At 41.0% G+C, this 21,418-nt stretch overlaps 1 protein-coding gene across 2 annotated transcripts in view; it reads right to left on the reverse strand.

The window, feature by feature from the left end:
* The window catches only part of LOC118401047 (synapse differentiation-inducing gene protein 1-like), a 37,078-nt gene extending 15,899 nt beyond the window's left edge, over positions 1–21,179 (reverse strand). The window contains exons 1-3 of one of the 2 annotated variants that reach the window (XM_035798225.2): positions 20,462–21,179; positions 17,160–17,832; positions 11,100–11,237 (exon numbers count right to left, since the gene is read on the reverse strand). In XM_035798225.2, coding sequence (XP_035654118.1) covers positions 11,100–11,237; positions 17,160–17,726 — 705 coding nt within the window. In that variant the 5' untranslated portion in view covers positions 17,727–17,832; positions 20,462–21,179. Of the gene's footprint in view, positions 1–11,099; positions 11,238–17,159; positions 17,833–19,752; positions 19,945–20,461 lie in introns of those variants that run through there. The other variant, XM_035798234.2, reaches the window with a different exon arrangement.
* Between the last annotated feature and the right edge of the window lie 239 nt (positions 21,180–21,418).

Here is a 21,418-nt window from a genome sequence, read left to right on the forward strand (position 1 = left end):
CTAACTTATTTCTTGCCGCCCATTCTGAAACTGACTGCAGCTCTTTGTTGCAGTGATTTCACTTGCTGTGATATCTGACGTGTATAGTCAGCATACATAGAAACACAGGCTTTACTCAGAGCCAGTGGCAGGTCATTAGTAAAGATTTTTAAAAGTAAGGGGTCTAGATAGCTGCCCTGGGGAATGCCGGATTCTACCTGGATTATGTTGTAGAGCCTTCTATTAAAGAACACTCTCTGTTCTGTTAGACAGGTAACTCTCAATCCACAATATAACACATTGGGCACATTGCCCTAACACGTACATTTTCCAGCACCAGATTATGATCAATAATGTGAAAAGCTGCACTGAAGTCTAACAAAACAGCTCCCACAATCTTTTTAATGATCAATTTCTCCCAGCCAATCATCAGTTATTTGTGTAAGTACCGTCCATGTTGAATGCGCTTCCCTATAAGGGTGCTGAAAATCTGATCTTAAATTTGTTTACTGTGAAATAGCATTGTATCTGGTCAAACACCATTTTTTCCAAAAGTTTACTTAGGGTTGGTAACAGGCTGATTGGTTGGCTGTTTGAGCCAGGAAAGGGTGCTTTGCTATTCTTGGATAGCAGAATAACATAAGGCTCCTCCACACACTTTCCCCCATGGCCCTGCAATACAAATTCAATTCAAAAGGTTTTATGTAATGCTTTTTGTCAGTACATATATTTCAGTCATTGAGCCCAGGCAGCATGGCAGCAAGTTGTTTTCTCCTGTTCTGTGATCCATTTATATATTACTGACATATAGCTACCTCAGCCATGTCCAGACCTGAGGAACAGAGAATGTGGTTTAGCCACACACATCGTCTGGATTCACAAACTGCAGCCTCAGTTCTAAGCTTTCGTGAAAGGCTAAGTGCAGTATGTTCAAAAACATGAGTGAACCACGGTTCAAATGTGCTTGAATCATTTAGGACATTACCTAATTGCTCACTATATCAACAAGACTAACCCTAGCTGTTGTGAACTTAATGATACTCCAAACCGTAAAATGTTTTATGGAAGATTCACTCTCTTGCCCACATTTCTGACTGACAAATATACTAAAGAGGCACTTACAAGCCAGACTAGGAAGAAGACTAATAACATGCAACGTAATAATCACTTCATTTTCAGATCGATTAAAAAGCCTCCTACTTTGTGAAATTAAACATTGGTAATATGAGTTTAAACCTAGTACTCATTACAGATAAGGAGATATACAAAACGAGATAATATTTGAAAAAAAATGAGGCATGATGATTTCTCCAATTAGTCAAAAAGCATTGTTCATGGAAGCAAAGGATTAAGTTAATTAAAATAATGATTTTCTGCTTTTGCTGCTGCTTTGTATTGAGAGGTCAAATTTATTCTCTAATATAATAGATTACATTTACAGTGTCTGGGCGGACAACCCACCCCTAACACACACACATTCTCTGTCCAACTCCAAACAATGCTACCATGAGGTCCAAAGGCGGATTATTATCCCCTACGTGGGGATCCCTAATCCATGGTTAATCTGGGCTTGATGGTATTATAAAAAATAAAAAAGAGAACTCCCACCCACTGCCCCCACCATCCTCCAAAATATAAGCCTCCACAGAGACCTTAAAGATCAATAGCAGACCTGAGCAGAGTAACTGCAGGCCATGTTACAGATTTAGTGTGCATCGAGCTGAAAGATGTGGGCCTTGGTCCCAGTATCAGGTAGCATTCTGCCCCGCTGCCCAAGTGACATCTAAAATCTGAAGTTTTTTTGATTACTCTCTGTGTTTGATGTAACACACATTCCCCCAGGGGGAGTGGAAGCCGGGCATAGACACAAAAATTGACCTTCACTACCTTTAAAAAATATATATATTTAACCTTTATTTAACTAGGCAAGTCAGTTAAGAACAAATTCTTATTTACAATGACGGCCTACCCCGGCCAAACCCTAACCCGGACAACGCTGAGCCAATTGTGCGCCGCCCTATGGGACTCCCAATCACGGCCGGTTGTGATACAGCCTGGAATCGAACCAAGGGTCTGTAGTGACACCTCTAGCACTGAGATGCAGTACCTTCGACCACTGCGCCACTCGGGAGCCCGTCTGTCTTCATCACATAGTGAGGACACATGCACAGCACAGTTGAACCATTCGCAGAGCTATGCGACGGTAATAGCCTTTGTTAACAATTGATCTGTGTTGTTATGTCTATGACGTTACATACAGTATTTGAAACAAAAGACGAGTAATTTCTGCATGCTTAGAAAGGTCAGCAGGACATGGTTGTTTTGGCTGCAGTCGACCGAATTGTAATGAGGACAATGAAACATTCCGTTGGGCCTGAAAATGACTGTTTATGAATATACAGTATGAGAGACATCTCTATAGAATGGCTTCGATGTTGTTGTATAAAGTATAAGACAGTGAGATCAAGATTCCTCAGTAACTCTCAGGAGCCCTTCAAAAATAAAGACTGTTTCAGATGACTGACAAATGCATGAAAATGAGCCACAGTGCTCCCAGTTTGTGTCTCATCATTCTAACTATCATCTGTTTGAACAAGAGGATGCCACACAGGGTGTTGTTGAGTCTTGGGAAAATCTTAGACACAGTCCCATTTTCCACCCAGCCCTCCATAAATTGAACGAGCATACTAAGTATGCAAATACGATTAACAATCCTATTGTTCTGCGCAGGCGAGAAACAGTTATTTTGTAATAACTGGTTCAATTCAAGTCAGCATAATGAGTTCAAATCAAATCAAAGCAAAGCAAAAAGGAATGAACCACGGAGCAACTGCAGTTCTTCAGATGCAGTACGGAGAAGGAGAGGAAGAGAAACCGCAACATCATTTTGCGACTGAGGATGAATGTTTTTTTTTTTTTTTACAAACACATTACACAATTATCTTCTACCCTTGTGATCTGAAGGTGTTTCCTTAAAAACACCTTTTGCATTTCAAAAACAAACTTAAATACAGTACTCCTACACTATTTTCCACAGGGACATAAATGTACTGTATACACTACGTGAAAGTATAGAGAAGTAGGTCATTGTGGATAAGAGGAAAGGACATACAAGCCCATCCATGGTATACAGTAAATAAAGAATCTGTGCTTTGTGGATCATCACCATCATCGCCCAGGAAAGGTATTTGTTCCCAGCTTATTCCATACAAGGCCCACTCTCACACTCTCTCTAGCCAAAATATTACATAAAAAGCTTACTCCATTTGTATGGAGTAAACTCTAAAACCAGTGAATCAGATTATGCACACTGGTTTACTAAAACAGATTGTTGCAGTTTGGTATCGGAAACAGTGAGAGACCTCCTCTCTAGGGAGTCGCGACCTATTCAACTTTGCCCATGTGATAGTATGGAGCTTGATTAAAATAAGATCTACAGTATTAATGTCTCACGGTGACCAAAAAAAACAGGGGAATTATTCAGCTGCACATAATGTGTTTTTCCATCACACAAACACCTTATTCAGAGAATAAAAATGACCTGGTATGCTCAGGAAAATAGATAAATAACAATTCCAATACAATAATCCTTGGCACAACCAATGAGTCAAATCACAAAATCTGCCAATAACAGAAGAAATGTTTGAGAGGTACAGGTAATAGTAAAATACTATTCCTATTTGTTTGTGTCTGTGGCTTTGACAATGGTAATCCTGTGGAGAAGCACGATACCTGTCTCAACCAAAACTAAATGAGGTGTTACTTATTCTTATACAGCAGCTAAATGACCATGTTTCATTTCCAGCAGATCTCATTCTAGTCTCTTGTGTTCAGGCTGTTCAATCTGTATTTGGCCAGTGCGCCCCCAGCTTAATGAATCTGTGAGCCGGTAAATGGGCACATGCATAAAGATGAAGCTGTCCATTTAACCACAGCGATTGAAGTGGGTTATGTGATAATAGTCGTGGACACACATGTTGTTTGCTCTTGCTGGGTAGAAAGAGGGAACACCATGCACCAATTTGGTCTTGTCGATGCACAGTTGCAATATATCAGCGACAGCTGTTGATTAAAACTGTCTGGGTTCAACCATGTAATGTGTCACTAGAATGATGGTGAGGGCCTGAAGAGGGATCCTCATGAAAACAACACTTTCATTAGTAAACCAGAGTTATATATTGCCCTGGAGAAAGTAAATAAACACCTTAAGGCTTATTCAAACCAGGGAAATACCCTCAAAGCAAAGCACTTGTCATATTCAAAGAGTTACGCATGTCCATTTACACAGCAGTATTTCTCTGTGGATCAATGGAGCATGCAGTTCTGATTAATGCTCTGTGTAATGGCTTTTAGTTAGCCTGGTTGCAGAGTTATTTGTACTTTAGCATGGTTTGATTGGTTTGACAAAAAGAAGTCTGAAGAGTTTGCTCATGCACAAACAATTTTGGCAACCAGGCAGGCACTTCAGGCAGTAGAAGGTGGCAATTACAATAACAACGCTCTCAGCCGGACATATTAACGAGAGAGATAAATGTACAGATTGGCCCTTGTTCTCCACCAGGTTGCTCTTGAATTGGTGCACATCTATAGAAGAGACCAACCCCTGCTTGAATATGTATTTCACAATCTACCCTCTCTGATAGTTCCTCCTAAGACTTAGAACAGATGGGAAGTAGTGTGGTGGTGGTTGCAATATGCATGATGACCAGAGCTCTTCCACTCTGCCAGATGAGTCAGAGGGACATAGTCATCATCAACGGTTTCACTGTTGGTGTCATAATAATGAAAGTGGAAAGAAAGTGTACCAAAACACGCCTCAGCCCAGCTTGATCGGAAAAAAAGGGAATCGGGAGCTTGACTGAGGGACTCAAATCCCCCCAAAACATTCCTAACCCCAGGAAACTTCAACGGGTGATTATTCAGGAAAATAAAGAAAAATGGTCACTCTGTCTGTATTGATTGGAGTATAGATTGAAGGGACATACAAACAGGCTTATGTTTCGGCATAATGACCTTAGATTCAGTCTGAATCAGTCTGGGAGTTTCCACTTCGATAAAAGCCAATCCATGCATGTCCTTTGAGTTTGAGACCGTAACATAAGAGTAAGGAGTAAGGATGCTGGGAGCTGTTGATCGATATAATAACATATAGTGGTAACACTTAACTGCTCTCAGAAAATGGCATCATTACCACGTAAGACGTAAAAACTATCAGGGGTACCAATGCAATAATGATGAAGAACAGGAGGAAGAAAGACAAGACGACAACGATCATGATGATGATGATGTCCTGTATCTCATTCAGTACAATAACTGCAGCTAACAATGTGCAGAAATCAGTTGCTAAAATCATAGTCATTCTGACAGATTGGTTTAGGGGGTGGGGGGTCCCCTGCAATCTCACCCATGAAATCTAGATTTGTTGTGGTTAAAGCTTTTTTTCCTACACCCTGTCGCCCCAAAGAGCTGTGTATTGATTGCTTTGTTCCTCCTCAAATGAGGAAATGAATTGGAGTGTTGAGCAGTACAAAAGGTAAAGGCAACCAATTAAAATGGCTACGGCCTGTAACCAAAGTGCAATACTCAAAACACAGCTCTTACTGACGTCCTACCATTGACACAGAAGTTGCTTTCTGGTCTGCTTTGCTTTGAGAGTAAGATTGAGGCACATTTTCACAGAACGAGCCCATAAGCAGTAACCTGATCTTGATTAAAGTGCACTTAACCTATTTAATCCCATGGGTCACAAAAGTGAGAGCACAAAGCGTTTGTACTTTACAAGCTCTAAAGAAGTTAAAGTTGTACCTCTAAACAAATGTATCATATTATGCATTATTAAAGGTGTCATATGATTCACAGAAGTTTCATATGATTTCTCAAAATGGTCACAATTTCTCCAAGGTGTACGTTTACAGATGAATTTGCTACCAGAAGTCTGTATTCAACAACTTAAAAAAAATTGTTGAAATGTTTTAATATTTTCTTTGCAAAAATAATGTAGTTGACATACAGTACGTGCCTTCATTTTCCATGTTTTGTTAATGCCCGTTCAATACGTTGTTTTGTTAATGTCAGTATTGCTTTGTAACCTAAGCTTTGTGAATTAATTTATTTTACAATGATATGGTATAGAATATATTTATTCCATTCTCAGACCTTTCTTGTTATTATTCTTGTGTCTCTTTAAGTTGGTTGCATGTTCCTATTTATCCTTCAGCTTTATAGAGTCAGATATTCCAGTTTTAATAGACTTGGTAATATTAACTACATTGTCTTATTATGGGTTGCATGTGATGTATGTACACTGCCTTCGTAAAGTATTCAGACCCCTTGACATTTTCCACATTTTGTTATGTTACAGCCTTATTCTAAAATTGATTAAATAAATAATAAATCCTAAGCAATCTACACACAAAATGCCCCATAATGACAAAGAGAAAACAGTTTTTTAGAAATGTTTGCAAATGTATTTTTAAAAAATCAAACAGAAATACCTTATTTATATATTTATATAAGTATTCAGACCCTTTGCTATGCGACTCGAAATTGAGCTCAGGTGCATCCTGTTTCCATTGATCATCCTTGAGATGTTTCTACAACTTGATTGGATTCCACCTGTGGTTAATTCAATTGGTTGGACATGGTTTGGGAAGGCACACACCTGTCTATATAAGGTCCCACAGTTGACAATTATTGTCAGAGAAAGAACCAAGCCATGTGGTTCGAAGGAATAGTCCGTTGAGGTCCGAGGCAGGATTGTGTCTAGGCACAGATCTGGGGAAGGGTACCAAAACATGTCTGCAGCATTGAAGATCGCCCTTAAGGTTACTAATGGCATTAGATTTGAATAGTGGCATGTCTGGTAACATTTGGTAACAAATGGGTTAAGATGACTGATATCTGAAACACAAACTCCTGAGGGAGGTGTTGAAAGAGAACCTATGCTATGGCAGAAACCCTGTATGTGTGGGCGGTAGACAATATGGTTTATCTAGAGTACACATAAATACAGACTGTAGCAGATTGAACCGTACTGCAGCAGTTCCTTGCTTTAAGATTATCGATCTATGCATGGTTTTCCATTCAATTATCACATTGTCACATTTACATAAATGTAAATACTAACAATGTTCTTAATTATAAGGTTCTGGCTTCTAACTCTTTAGATCCAATAAACACACGTATATCCGTGCCTATCCATTCTGCACACACAGTAAATTGTGTCTATAGTATTTTTTTTAAATGATGAAGTGAAGATTTCGACATTTTGTGTACGTGGGTTGCTTTCTCAAGGCTGCATTTTCCTTCATTATGTTTTGCAGACCACCTTTGATTTTCCTAAATCCCAAAGTGTCAGTATCAATTGAGGACAACTCAAAGAAGGAAGATGATCAGAAGAGATTTACTGAACATGAGTTTGTGCATGTGTTTTCAAATCACTGAGGCTCAAAATGTTTTCCTGTCCTGCTCCTTTCAGGATCTTTCAATGGCTGCTTTGAATAGCTTATCTTTGATAATACCCTAAAGCTTTTCAAAACCTCCCACCATGGCGATGTTGTTTTAAATCCAGCCTGCTACATTTTTTATTCTGCGTCTGCTAGGCTTTGTAGTTGGATTTTAGGGAATTGATTTTAGTGTGGGCTGTGTTGCCCATGCCAACCGAGCAGAGTTTTTTTTTAAAGCTGGAGAATGAGAGAGAGATGTAGGTGTGAGTCGTGATGTGCAGTCAGACCAGAGTGATGCAGTGTGGGTAGCAGGCCTCTGCCAGAGGCTTCGAGCAGCTCACAGATATATGAGATCGTTACACACACAGGGAAAATAACTACCTGCCATCTTCATCAGGTCCACTCTTATCTTCCTCTCAAGGTTAATTAATGTTGTTTTTATATGGGATTTTAAGAAACATTTGTGTGTTGAAAATGCCTAACCACTTGTATAATCTATTTGCATACACTTCAAACAGACATAAACTAAGTGAACAAAACATTAAGGACACTTTCCTAATATTGAGTTGCACCCCCACAGTTGTGTCAAGTTGGCTGGATGTCCTTTGGGTGGTGGACCATTCTTGATACACACGGAAACTGTTGAGCATGAAAAACACAGCAGGGTTGCAGTTCTTGACACAAACCGGTGCGCCTGGCATCTACTGTACAACCATACCCTGTTCAAAGGCACTTAAATATTTTGTCTTGCCCATTGACCCTCAGTATGGCACACATACACAAACCATGTCTCAAGGCTTAACATTTTTTAACCCCCTGCCCTTCATTTACACTGATTGAAGTGGATTTAATAAGTAACATCAATAAGGTATCATGGCTTTCACCTGGATTCACCTGGTTAGTCTATGTCACGAAAAGTGCAGGCGTCCTTAATGTTTTGTACACTCAGTGTACATACCCCACCAGGCATGCCACTATGGGTTTCTTTACGGTACCAAACCAAAAACAGATTTAACGTTACTCACCACATTTTATGCTCTGCAGTGCTAGCTAGCTGTAACTTATGCTTTCAGTACTAGATTCATTCTCTGGTCCTTTGACTGGGTGGACAACATTGGGTGGTCAGTTCATGCGGCAAGAGCTCTGATAGGTTGAAGGATGTCCTCCGGAAGTTGTCATAATTACTATGTAAGTCTATGGAAGGGCATGAGAACCACGAGCCTCCTAAGTTTTGTATTGAAATCAATGTACCCAGAGGAGGACGGAAACTAGCTGTCCTCCAGCTACACCATGGTGCTACAATACAGATTGTTGTTGAGGCTACTGTAGACCTTCATTGCAAAACAGTGTGTTTTAATCAATTATTTGGTGACTAGAAAACATGTAGTATAGTTTTATCTAGAAAGAATAACTTTTTTAATGTTTCAGTATTTTATGTATTTCTATGAAATTCTCTGAGGATGGTCTTCCCTTTCCTCCTCTGAGGAGCCTCCACTGGCATAGAGCCATGTCATTGTGGAATGCTCTGCCTCCAGAGGTTACTCGGGCAAAAAGCAAGTCGAGCTTTAAAAAACAGATACCAAATCTTCTTGTATCCCAGCGCCTCACCTCTTTTCTAAATATCCAATTTAACGGTACTGTATATGAATATGTACAGTGCCTTGCAAAAGTATTCATCCCCCTTGGTGTTTTTCCTATTTTGTTGCATTACAACCTGTCATTTAAATATATCATTTTATTTGAATGTCATCTAATGGACATATACAAAATAGTCCAAATTGATGAAGTGAAATGAAAAAATAACTTGTTTCAAAACATTCTAAAAAAGTGTTCACCCCCTTTGCTATGAAGCCCCTAAATAAAATCCGGTGCAACCAATTACCTTCAAAGTCACATAATAAGTTTAATTAATGCCACCTGTGTGCAATGAAAGTGTCACATGATCTCAGTATATATACATCTGTTCTGAAAGGACCCAGAGTCTGCAACACCACTAAGCAAGGGGCACCACCAACCAAGCGACACCATGAAGACCAAGGAGCTCTCCAAACAGGTCAGGGACAACATTGTGGAGAAGTACAGATCGGGGTTGGGTTATAAAAACATATCCAAAACATCCCACAGAGCACCATAGAATCCATTATTAAAAAATGGAAAGAATATGGCACCACAACAAACCTCCCAAGAGAGGCCCGCTCACCAAAACGTACGGACCAGGCAAGGAGGGCATTAATCAGAGAGGCAACAAAGAGACCAAAGATAACCCTGAAGGAGCTGCAAAGCTCCATAGCGGAGTTTGGAGTATCTGTCCATAGGACCACTTCAAGCCGTACACTCCACAGAGCTGGGCTTTATGGAAGAGTGGCCAGAAAAAAATAAGCAAACACATTTGGTGTTCACCAAAAGGCATGTGGGAGACTCCCCAAACATATGGAAGAATGTACTCTGGTCAGATGAGACTAAAATGTAGCTTTTTGTCCATCAAGGAAAACGCTATGTCTGGCGCAAACCCAACTCCTTTCATCACCCAGAGAACACCATTCCCACAGTGAAGCATGGTGGTGGCAGCACCATGCTGTGGGGATATTTTTCATTGGCAGACACTGGGGAGATTTGAGATGGGGAGATTTGAGACTTGAATGGAGGTTCACCTTCCAGCAGGACAATGACCCGAAGCATACTGCTAAAGCAACACTCGAGTGGTTTAAGGGGAAACAAGTGTCTTGGAATGGCCTAGTCAAAGCACAGACCTCAATCCAATTGAGAATCTGTGGTATGACATAAAGATTTCTGTACACCAGCAGAACCCATCCAACTTGTGGTCCTTCTGTGGCTCAGTTGGTAGAGCATGGCGCTTGTAACGCCAGGGTAGTGGGTTCGATTCCCGGGACCACCCATACGTAGAATGTATGCACACATGACTGTAAGTCGCTTTGGATAAAAGCGTCAGCTAAATGGCATATATTATTATTATTATTGAAGGAGCTGGATCAGTTTTGCCTTGAATAATGGGCAAAAATCCCAGTACCGGGATGTGCCAAGCTTATAGAGACATACCCCAAGAGACTTGCAGCTTTAATTGCTGCTAAAGGTGGCTCTACAATGTATTGACCTTGGGGGGTGGGGAGTGAATACTTACGCTCAAGTTTTCAGTTTTTTTGTCTTATTTCTTGTTTGTTTCACAATAAAAAATATTTTGCATCTTCAAAGTGGTAGGCATGTTGTGTAAATCAAATGATACAAACCCCCCAAAAATCTATTTTAATTCCAGGTTGTAAGACAAAAAAATAGGAAATATTCCAAGGAGGTAAATACTTTCGCAAGCCACTGTATATATGAATAATGTGAAAGTATTTTTGTTATCTCTTGGTGTCTTTCTAATATATAACTCTTGTTAGAATTTAATGTCACATCTTCTGTTATTGTCTATCTGTTCTGTACTTTTGTCATCTATTTCTACGTTTAATGTGGACCTCGGGAAGAGTAGCTGCAGCATGTGCAGTAGCTAATGAGATTCCTAATAAACAAAACGGAAATCTAGAAATGATGGACTTATTTCGGTTAGTTATTGTCTGATGTTATACACATTCTCCTAAGACTGCCTTGATATTTACTGTAAATGCTTGCGGTGACCATGCCGTGGTGTAGAGTCATTGACAGTACAGTAGTACTTACCTCGTGGGACAGGTAGAAGGCAGCGATCCCCAGGGGCCAGAAGCAGCACACCATGGAGAAGACGCTCAGGCCCAAGTGGTCTCTTGGTGGCATCATGAGGAAGTTGTCCTCACTCTCCGAGTCGCTCGAGTACTCGCTCTGTGAAAGCACAGAGTGAATAATTTGAGTGAATACTGCATGTCAAGAAAGGAGAGAGGTCTACAGAAGACTGCACTGTAGCGCATCATAGGGTGGCCTTGCTAATGTTTTGTTGAAATGATTTTCTGTCTTTATAGACTACAGATGACCTCTTGTTTTCCTCACCTCAGCACAGGTTTGTAAATACACTGACAGCTTGCACAGTTGGGCTCTCTAGCAGTCGATTTGCACCGGGAGGGCCCTGTACATATGTTCACCCAGACAGGGGCACGACTAGCCATGCCAGCTGGACAATGATGGGAAAAAAACAACCCACCACCTCGCTCTCTCTCGCTCTCTCTCTCTGCTTCCTCTCTCTCTCAGACACAGTGCCTTCAGAAAGTATTCACACCCCTTGACTTGTTCCTATTTTTTTTGTGTTACAGCCTGAATTCAATAATAATAATAATCAGGTTTAACATTATTTTTGAATGACTACCTCATCTCTGTACCCCATACATACACTTATCTCTAAGGTCCCTCAGACGAGCAGTGAAGTTGAACCACAGATTGAACCACAAAGACTAGAGAGGTTTTCCAATCCCTCTCAAAGAAGGTCAGCTATTGGTACATCAGACATTGAGTATCCTTTTGAGCATGGTGAAGTTAATAATTATGCTTTGGATGGTGTGTCAATAAACCCAGTTACTACAAAGATACAGGCGTCCTTCCTAACTCAGTTGCCAGAGTGGAAGGAAATCGCTCAGGGATTTCACCATGAGGCCAATGGTGCATTTAAAACAGTTTAATGGCTGTGGCAGGAGAAAACTGAGGATGGATCAACAACATAAACCTAAATAACAGAGTGAAAAGGAAGTCTGTACAAAGTAAAAAATATTTCAAAACATGCATCCTGTTTGCAATAAGGCACTAAATGAAAACTGCAAAAAATGTACTTTATGTCCTAAATACAAAGTGTTATGTTTGGGGGAAATCCAACACATCACTCACTGAGCATCACTCTTTATATTTTCAAGCAGTGTGGTGACTGCATATTGTTATGGGTATGCTTGTCATCGCCAAGGAATAGGGAGTTTTTTAGGATAAAAAGAAATGAAATAGATCTAAGCACAGGCAAAATCCTAGAGGAAAACCTTTTTCAGTTTGCTTTCCAACAGACATTGGAAGACAAATTCACCCTTCAGCATGACAATAACCTAAAACAAGGCAAATATACACTGAAGTTGCTTACCAAGATGACATTGAATGTTCCTGAGTGGCCTAGTTAAATTTGACTTAAATCGCCTTTAAAATATATGGCAAGGTGGTCTCCCGAGTGGTGCAGTGGTCTAAGGCACTGCATCGCAGAGACTGGTGGCACAGTCGGCTGCGACTCACCGCGATCGGGAGGTCCATGGGGCGAAGCACAACTGGCCTAGCGTCGTCCGGGTTAGGGAGGGTTTGGCCGGTAGGGATGTCCTTGTCTCATCGTGCACTAGCGACTCCTGTGGCGGGCTGGGCGCAGTGCACGCTAACCAGGTCGCTAGGTGTACGGTGTTTCCTCCGACACATTGGTGCGGCTGGCTTCCGGGTTGGATGCGCAATGTGTTAAGAAGCAGTGCGGCATGGTTGGGTTGTGTTTCGGAGGACGCATCGCTTTCGACCTTTGTCTCTCCCGAGCACGTATGGGAGTTGTAGCGATGAGACAAGACAGTAACTACTAATAATTGGATACCACCAAATTGGGGAGAAAAGGGGGTAAAAACAAAAAAACATTTGAAAATGGCTGTCTAGCGATGATCAACAACCAACTTGACAGTGCTTGAATAATTTTTAAAATAATAATATGCAAATATTGTACAATCCAGGTGTTCAAAGTTATTTCAGGCTTACCCAGAAAGACTCACAATTGTAATCGCTGCCAAAGGTGATTCTAAAATGTATTGACTCGGGTGTGAATACTTATGTAAATTAAATATTTAATGTATTTCACTCTAAATAAAATTTGAGAGACAAAAAATCTAAAAACATGTTTCAACTTTTTCATTATGGGGTATCGTGTGTAGATTGAATCCATTTTGAATTCAGGCTGTAGGGCCATGCTTTATGGCCTTACAAAAAAGAAGCTGCTTTTACCTTAATTTCCAGCATGATCCACTGGGTTTGCTGCAGGCAGAAAGTTCTAGGAAATGTTATTTTAATTGTCTCCAGTCAATCAATCAATCAATGTCTGGTTGTGCATGTGTGTTTGGTTGGGGAATCGCCTAAGTCAGGGGCGGCGTACCTCTGTGACCTTAATTGCACAAAGCCTATTATTTGTCAGGGAATACTATTTGTAGTTCAGTGATTCTAAACCTCACTTTGCACAAGCTGATCCTTTCCAACGGACTTGTAAATTGTAGCTAAAAATGGGTCAGTTAGGGGCAGTTAAAGGGGAGAGTCAATCAAACCAAATGCAATATACTTCCATGGTTGGTTTCATTGACTCATGCTGGAAATACTGGTGAAAGCAAAGTTCCCCCCAGAAAAAGCCAAAAAAGCATTGCCCTAATTATGAGGACATTCTTGTCCTGGAGGGTGGATTAGCAGGAAACTACAAGAAATCCTTGCATCTCTTCAGAACTCTAGCTAATTAACTTCAGATGGATTCTGAGCAAGACGCCAAAGAAATGTAATTCACAAATCTCATTCCAGACACAGCCTAAATCCAACGGTAATGGAGTCAGAAATGTGGCTGCATAATAGAAGAGTCAGATGCTCCATTAACTAGATTCTGAGACAGACTTCAACGTTCTATGAAAAATACCAGAATACCCAGTAAATGATATATGATAATTGAAGGGACTTAGATAGTAACTTAGACAGCCTATGTAAATTTGGAAGGCTTAGACATGTTTTACTCCACAAGTACTGTAAGAACATTGTGAATGGCAGTCCAATAACAGAAACCCACGGGAATCGTGTTAAGTGTGCGGTACCGTATTTGTTATTCATTTTAAGGATAATAATCCACAATAATTATTCTGTGGGCACCTCATACAGTTGAAGTAGGAAGTTTACAAACACCTTAGCAAAATACATTTAAACTCCGTTTTTCACAATTCCTCACATTTAATCCGAGTAAATATTCCCTGTCTTAGGTCAGTTAGGATCACCACTTTATTTTAAGAATGTGAAAATGTCAGAATAATAGTAGAGAGAATGATTTATTTGAGATTTTATTTATTTCATTATATTCCCAGGAGGTCAGAAGTTTAAATAAACTCAATTAGTATTTAGTAGTATTGCTTTTAAATTGTTTCACTTGGGTCAAACATTTCGGGTAGCCTTCCACAAGCTTCCCTCAATAAGTTGGGTGAATTTTGGCCCATTTCCTCCTTACAGAGCTGGTGTAACTGAGTCAGGTTTGTAGGCCTCTTTGCTCGCACACACTTTTTCAGTTCTGCCCACAAATGTTCTATAGGATTGAGGTCAGACCTTTCTGATGGCCACTCCAATACCTTGACTTTGTTGTCCTTAAGCCATTTTGCCACAACTTTGTAAGTATGCTTGGGGTCATTGTCCATTTGGAAGACCCATTTGCGACCAAGCTTTAACTTCCTGACTGATGTCTTGAGATGTTGCTTCAATATATCCACATAATTTTCTCCTCATGATGCCATTTATTTTGTGAAGTGCACCAGTCCCTCCTGCAGCAAAGTACCCCCACAACATGATGCTGCCACCCCCGTGCTTCACGGTTGAGAAGGTGTTCTTCAGCTAGCAAGCCACCCCCTTTTCCTCCAAACATAATGATGGTCATTATGGCCAAATAGTTCTATTTTTGTTTCATCAGACCACATGTCCCCATGTGCAGTTGCAAACCATAGTCTGGAGTTTTTATGGCGGTTTTGGAGCAGTGGCTTCTTTCTTGCTGCGCGGCCTCTCAGGTTATGTTGATATAGGACTTGTTTTACTGTGGATATAGATACTTTTGTACCTGTTTTCTTCCAGCATCTTCACAAGATCCTTTGCTGTTGTTCTGGGATTGATTTGCACTTTTCGCACCAAAAGTACGTTCATCTCTAGGAGACAGAACGCGTCTCCTTCCTGAGTGGTATGACGCCTGCGTGGTCCCATTGTCACGTTCTGTTCCTTTGTTTTGTCTTTGTTTTAGTATGGTCAGGGCGTGAGTTGGGGTGGGCAGTCTGTTTGTTTTTCTATGTTGTATTTTGCGCTTGGCCTGGTATGGTTCTCAATCAGAGGCAGGTGTCGTTAGTTGTCTCTGATTGAGAATCATACTTCGGTAGCCTTTTCACACCAGTGTTTCATGGGTGAATGTTTTCTGTGTCTGTGTGTTCCACACGGAACTGTTTCGGTTTTCGTTTCTGTCTTTCACTTTGTTATTTTGTATTTGTATAGTGTTCAGTTTGTATTATTAAAATGGACACATACCACTCTGCAAATTGGTCCGACCTCTCTTACTCCTCATCAGAGGAAGACGACGAACGTTACACCCATGGTGTTTATACTTGCGTACTATTGTTTGTACAGATGAATGTGGTACCTTCAGGTTTTTGGAAATTGCTCCCAAGGATGAATCAGACTTGTGGAGGTCTACAATGTTTTTCTGAGGTCTTGGCTGATTTCTTTTGATTTTCCCATGATGTCAAGCAAAGAGGCACTGAGTTTGAAGGTAGGCCTTGAAATACATCCACAGGTACACCTCCGATTGACTCAAATGATGTCAACTAGCATATCAGAACCTTCTAAAGCCATGACATAATTTTCTGGATTTTGCAAGCTCTTTAAAGGCACAGTCAACTTAGTATATGTGAACTTTTGACCCACTGGAATTGTGATGCAGTGAATTATAAGTGAAATAATCTGTCTGTAAACAATAGTTGGAAAAATGACTTGTGTCATGCACAAAGTAGATGTCCTAACCGACTTGCCAAAACTATAGTTTGTTAACAAGAAATTGTGGAGTGGTGGAAAAATGAGTTTTAATGACTCCAACCTAAGTGTATGTAACCTTCCGACTTCAACTGTACATTATTACATTGCTGTGTATTTCAAAGAACCCACGTTGAGAATCCACTGAGCTAATTTTGTACTGAATAAGGGCCAAATGAAGAAGGGGAGTTTTTTGTTGTTGCTTTCTCTAAAGTATTACAACATACCGTAATAAAGATCCTATTAACTCTAATTAAGAATGCGCTATAAAAAGGGTGTTCACCTTGACTGCTCCAGTGACAACCACCAGAAACCATGGCAATACCAGAAACCAACAGTTTCGAGTTGCCCGGCAAACATTTAGTATATAAATAACTAGTCTTTGAAGGTCACATAAACACAGGGATAAGGAAATGATATATCCACAAGATAGCCATCTGAGCCCACATACAGTACATGTCTTCTCCTGCCTGGTCTGTCCAGAGGCCTCCTGAGCAGGGTAATGCCTGGGCTGTGCTACACCTGAATCAGAACAGTTGGCAGAGACAGTCAGACGCAGTGGATACCCAGTGGTCCAGACTGCCTCTCCCTTTTCCTCCTATTTCTCTTCTTCTCCCATCTCCTCCGTTCTCCTCAATCATCTCTCCTCCCTTGTCTCCTTTCACCATATCATCTCCTTTCTCCTCTCTCCATTCTAGCCTCTCTGAATTCTCAACAGAGCCTCTTTCATGCTGAGGCAGCCTATGAAAAGCCTGATATTTATCAGATGTCAAGCATAAAACGTTGCTCTCTGTGAACAGCTTCAAGGACCCAAGTGATCTTTGTCCTTCAGACAAAAACTTCTGTAATCCATCTGGTCCATTTGTATTTGGCTCTAAATGCAATAATAGAAACATATAATAGAAACTTCCAACCATACAGAAATACATTCATGTGTTTCATACATATAGCCATCCCTTAAAATGTTTACATTCTAATGTATTATGATAAAAGACAGAGCCCCCTTACCTCCAGCTCTTGGAACTCATCATCATCGTCAATGTCATAAGACAGGGTCTGGATCTTTGCATCATCCACAGACAGTTCCAGGAACTTTCCATCGGCAAACATCAGCCCATCCTTGGAGGCAGCAGAGGAGCCGGATGCCAAGTCCTCTATGAAGGTGGTCTCACAGCAATCCCCGACTCCTCCATCCCCCCAGGCCCGTAGCATGTTTTCAGAGTACAGGATCAGGTTGGGCCTGAAGCCGGGGTCCATGCCCTGGGGCAGAGCGCTGGGGTTGAGCAGCTGTGGGGGTCCCCCTCCTCCGCCCACCCCCTGACCATTCTGCTCCTGCTGAGGGGACAGGTTGACCACCATGTGACCCTGGTACTGGGGGGCCGAGTACACCGACACCAGCCCTTCTTTAGTCTCTACCATCAAGCTGCGGGTGTTGATCAGACCGTTGTGCTTGCAGGAGGCCAGCCCTGCATTCCTTCCTCTCCCGATTGGAGAAGTCATCCGCTGGGTGGGGGGCTCAGCCTCCACAGCCTGGCTCGAGTCTGACCCCGCTCCCTGTCCTGGTCCACTCTCCATACTGGCTTAGAGAGCTGGATTGTTTGATCAAATCCCCTCCTCTTTAAAGGCCTCTCTCATAGGGGCCTTGGGTTGGGGAAGGCATGGGATGGCAGGCTGCACTCTCCTGTGGGAGGTCATATTATAATGGTTTAGCAGATAAAAAGGTATTTTGTATTCAATTTGCCTTGTTGTTGTTTTCATCAAAAGCAGTATAAACCCAGACAAAGCTTTAAACCCTTCATTCTTCCTCTATTTAGGTTACTGAATTGGTATTTCAAATGAGAAAAAATCATTTTTAAATCAGTGTTGGGCTTTCTGCCTATTTTCATGTAGTCTTGCACATGTTGACTTATTTTGGTGAATCCAGCTCAGTCAGAAACATGGCCAGGTAGAGGGTTTAAGAAAAAGTGAAGAGGAGTGTTTTGTCAATTAACATCCACCAACTCTGTGAAGATTTAATGGCACAGCTGCTAGTCACAAAACATAAACCCTGCCAAGCATTAAATCCCAAGGTGTTCGTTGCTGCCTAAGGCACTTCTAACTCCCAACCTATTTCACTTTGCCTTTTATCTGGTGGGGTATGTACCAACAAATACATTTTGTTGGCAAACACACACATGCCCGCATGCACATACACACACAAAAACACACACATGCACAGCACACACGCCTCACCCTCGATCCCTCTCTCAGCCTGCAAGATTTTGGTTCTCAACCATGCAAATGTAGTCCCTGCATATGCAGTAACGTTTCATGTCAGAGCCATTGATCATCTATCGGCATGCTCTACCTTGCCAAGGCCTGGAATGAAAAGGCCATTTTTGCTAGGTTCAGCAGTAAACTGTGTGTGCAGGATGAGAAACGGGCCACTGCAGGGGAGGCTCTAATGGACAAGACATCCTGGGCAGTTTTTGAGTGTATTGCCACAGACTGTGAGAACAGATTCCCGTGCAGAACCCTGTGACCAATTAAACGCCTCACTGAATGTGGGAGGTATTGGGACTCCCTTGGCTTAATTTCAAGCCTTCATTTGTTTGCTTTTCGTCTTTTGCTGAAGAGTTCAATGACCTGCTTTGCATTCATGGCCTCGGGGAAAGTTAACCAACAGCTTTAAAGCACGTTCTTGCTTTAATTAGCTAATTAAAGGCTCCATTGGAATTAAAATGGACTGCCACTGTTCCCTTTCTATCACCTTCAATGCTCAAAGCCAATGTCAAAGCTAAAGCCTATTGGAGGGAGAGTCCTTCAACTGTTCAACATTGCAATCTCTATTTACATTTTGAGAATATCTAGCAGGTCACGTTTTGGCTCAGTGGCAGTCACAACACAGTGCTATCTCTGAGCATATGACCACAATTGGCCCTCACAAGACCAAGCTTTTAAAGGCTTGACTCGGCACTGAGCCTCTGAAACCATTGGAGTACATAACTAGCCTTGCAATGCAGACAATAATGGGAGTCATTATTCTGAAAAGATACTAGATGGGCCACTTTGAAAGGGACTATAGCTCCCTGTTGACAAGAAGTCAATGAATTGAGAATGTGAAATGAAGTGACAATTGGTACCCCTTGCAACACTAAAATACAATGGAAACAGTGAAGATCATGTTTCCATACAGTCCAATGACCTCTATTGACATTTTTTTTTTAATACAGAAAAGTACATGTTTGGAAGCTATTAATCAGGCCAGATAATGTTAACGTTTTCAAATAATGAGTGTTAGGGTAGCCTACCAGTCGACAATTTAACTTTCCATGAAAGCAATGTACAGTATCTCAGTTTGCGGGTTATAGCCAGGCTAAGGGTTGACCAATTTCCTTGAATTTTCATAGTATACATAGTGCATGCAATACTGGTTCAGTAAAATAGCCTAGTCCATTTGAATGAATTAGAGTGTAAACTAATCCAAGTGTAGGACATGACACATGTAAATGGAGAAGTAGGCTAAAACATGGTCAGCACCGGATCAAAATAGCCGCACGAAGTCTCCTCCGGTGAATGGAGGAGCTATCCATGGTGCTGTCATTCAAGGTCCTTTGTTTACCTTGTTTGTAATGAGCACCGGACCGTCGTCAGGGCCCAGACATCCATCACTCATCTTGAAACAAAATCAGCCTTATATGATATACAGCCCACGCGGAAATGCGGCAATATCGTTGATGTTATTGTGAAGCATATGTATTCAAAAAAGCTAGTAGCCTACCCTTTTGGTCAATTTATCTGCATCGCCCAAAAAAACGAATCATTGAAAATACCAACTGGGCAAAAACTGGCTGCATCAACGTTGTTTCCACGTCATTTCAACAACCACAAAAATACATCTGATGACGTTGAATCAACGTGGGAAACTGATTGGATTTGCAAAAAGTAATCAACATAAGGGAATTTCGTATTTTTTTCACCCAACCTTTAACCTAAATCCAGTGACATAGTGACATTTTGTTGAATTCACATTAGTTTACATCTCAACCTAATGTAAATCAAAACTAGACGTTTAAATGACGTATTTTCCCAGTGGCTAACGAACATTTATAGGCTTGCTTGTGTTCTTCGCACTCTCCTCAATTCTTTAAAACCCAATGTCGTGAATAAAATTGACAAATGTAGGTTACACTTATATTTGAATTCTGAATAATTTACGAAGACAGTGTTATTTGGTTATGCGCTGGTGTCATCTTGGTGCAATCATTCATTGCTGTAACCTACTTGTTCGTGATCTGACTGGCAAGGCATTCACACACACACACACTTACCTTCCAAGGTGAAAGGGCGTTCTGCGGCGAATAGGCTGGATCCCGTGGGAAACATAAGTGGACAGAGGGTTTATCAATCCGTCAGGGCTCGTTCCCTTTCTCTGGTAATTATCTACAAGCTATCTCATATACATCTAGCCAGAACTCCGAGTCACCGCCTAATCTGCCCAAAAGTGTTAAACCCAAGCCTCAACAGTCCGATTTCCACCCTCCAAAAAGCAGAGCAAAAAACATCAGTCAATTACACTTTTCTTTTGTGTGCCTGCAATGGGGGTGTTGCAGTTGGCTTCTGCTCAGATTGGATGAATCCAGCGGGGAACAGATGCAGCAGCATGCAAGCAACACAAGCTACAGACATACCACAAGAAGAGCATCTTACTTGTGAAGCGAAGGCAGCTGCACTGTGCTTTGTATGTGAACGTGTCGAATAGAAACCTTTCAGACCTTACCTAGGCTATCAGTCTAGTGTTGGATGAAGGTCCCAAGCAAAATGGGACAGTTTACCCCATGGTCCTAAAGAATGCGCGTTCTTTCAACTCGTTTTCATACTTTTTCATGCTGAAATATAGGAGTTTTGAAGAGGATTACATTATCAATGAACCATCAATATCAATGAACCATGGTTAAGTAACCCATCTGCTACTATTATATTAGGTAAATCCTTTACCTCATTTTATATTTACAAATATGACAATGTAATGTTGTGGTTGTTGAAGGAGGCATTATTGAGTTTCTTGCTTGCTGTTGCTTGTCATATCAAATAATCGGATGCTGCCCCCAGGTGTATCTGTGCTTGAACAACAAGAAGTGCTACTTTAAATCTTACTGAATTTCTTGTTGAACAGAAATGAAATTCAAAGAATAAATATTTTTTTGCATATATTTGCATAGTCGTTTGATATCTAAAAGACAATATATTTCAGCACTAGACAGCTCCAATTTACAGATAAAATAGAT

This window comes from Oncorhynchus keta, chromosome 2, assembly GCF_023373465.1.
Source record: "Oncorhynchus keta strain PuntledgeMale-10-30-2019 chromosome 2, Oket_V2, whole genome shotgun sequence".
Lineage (NCBI taxonomy): Eukaryota > Metazoa > Chordata > Actinopteri > Salmoniformes > Salmonidae > Oncorhynchus > Oncorhynchus keta.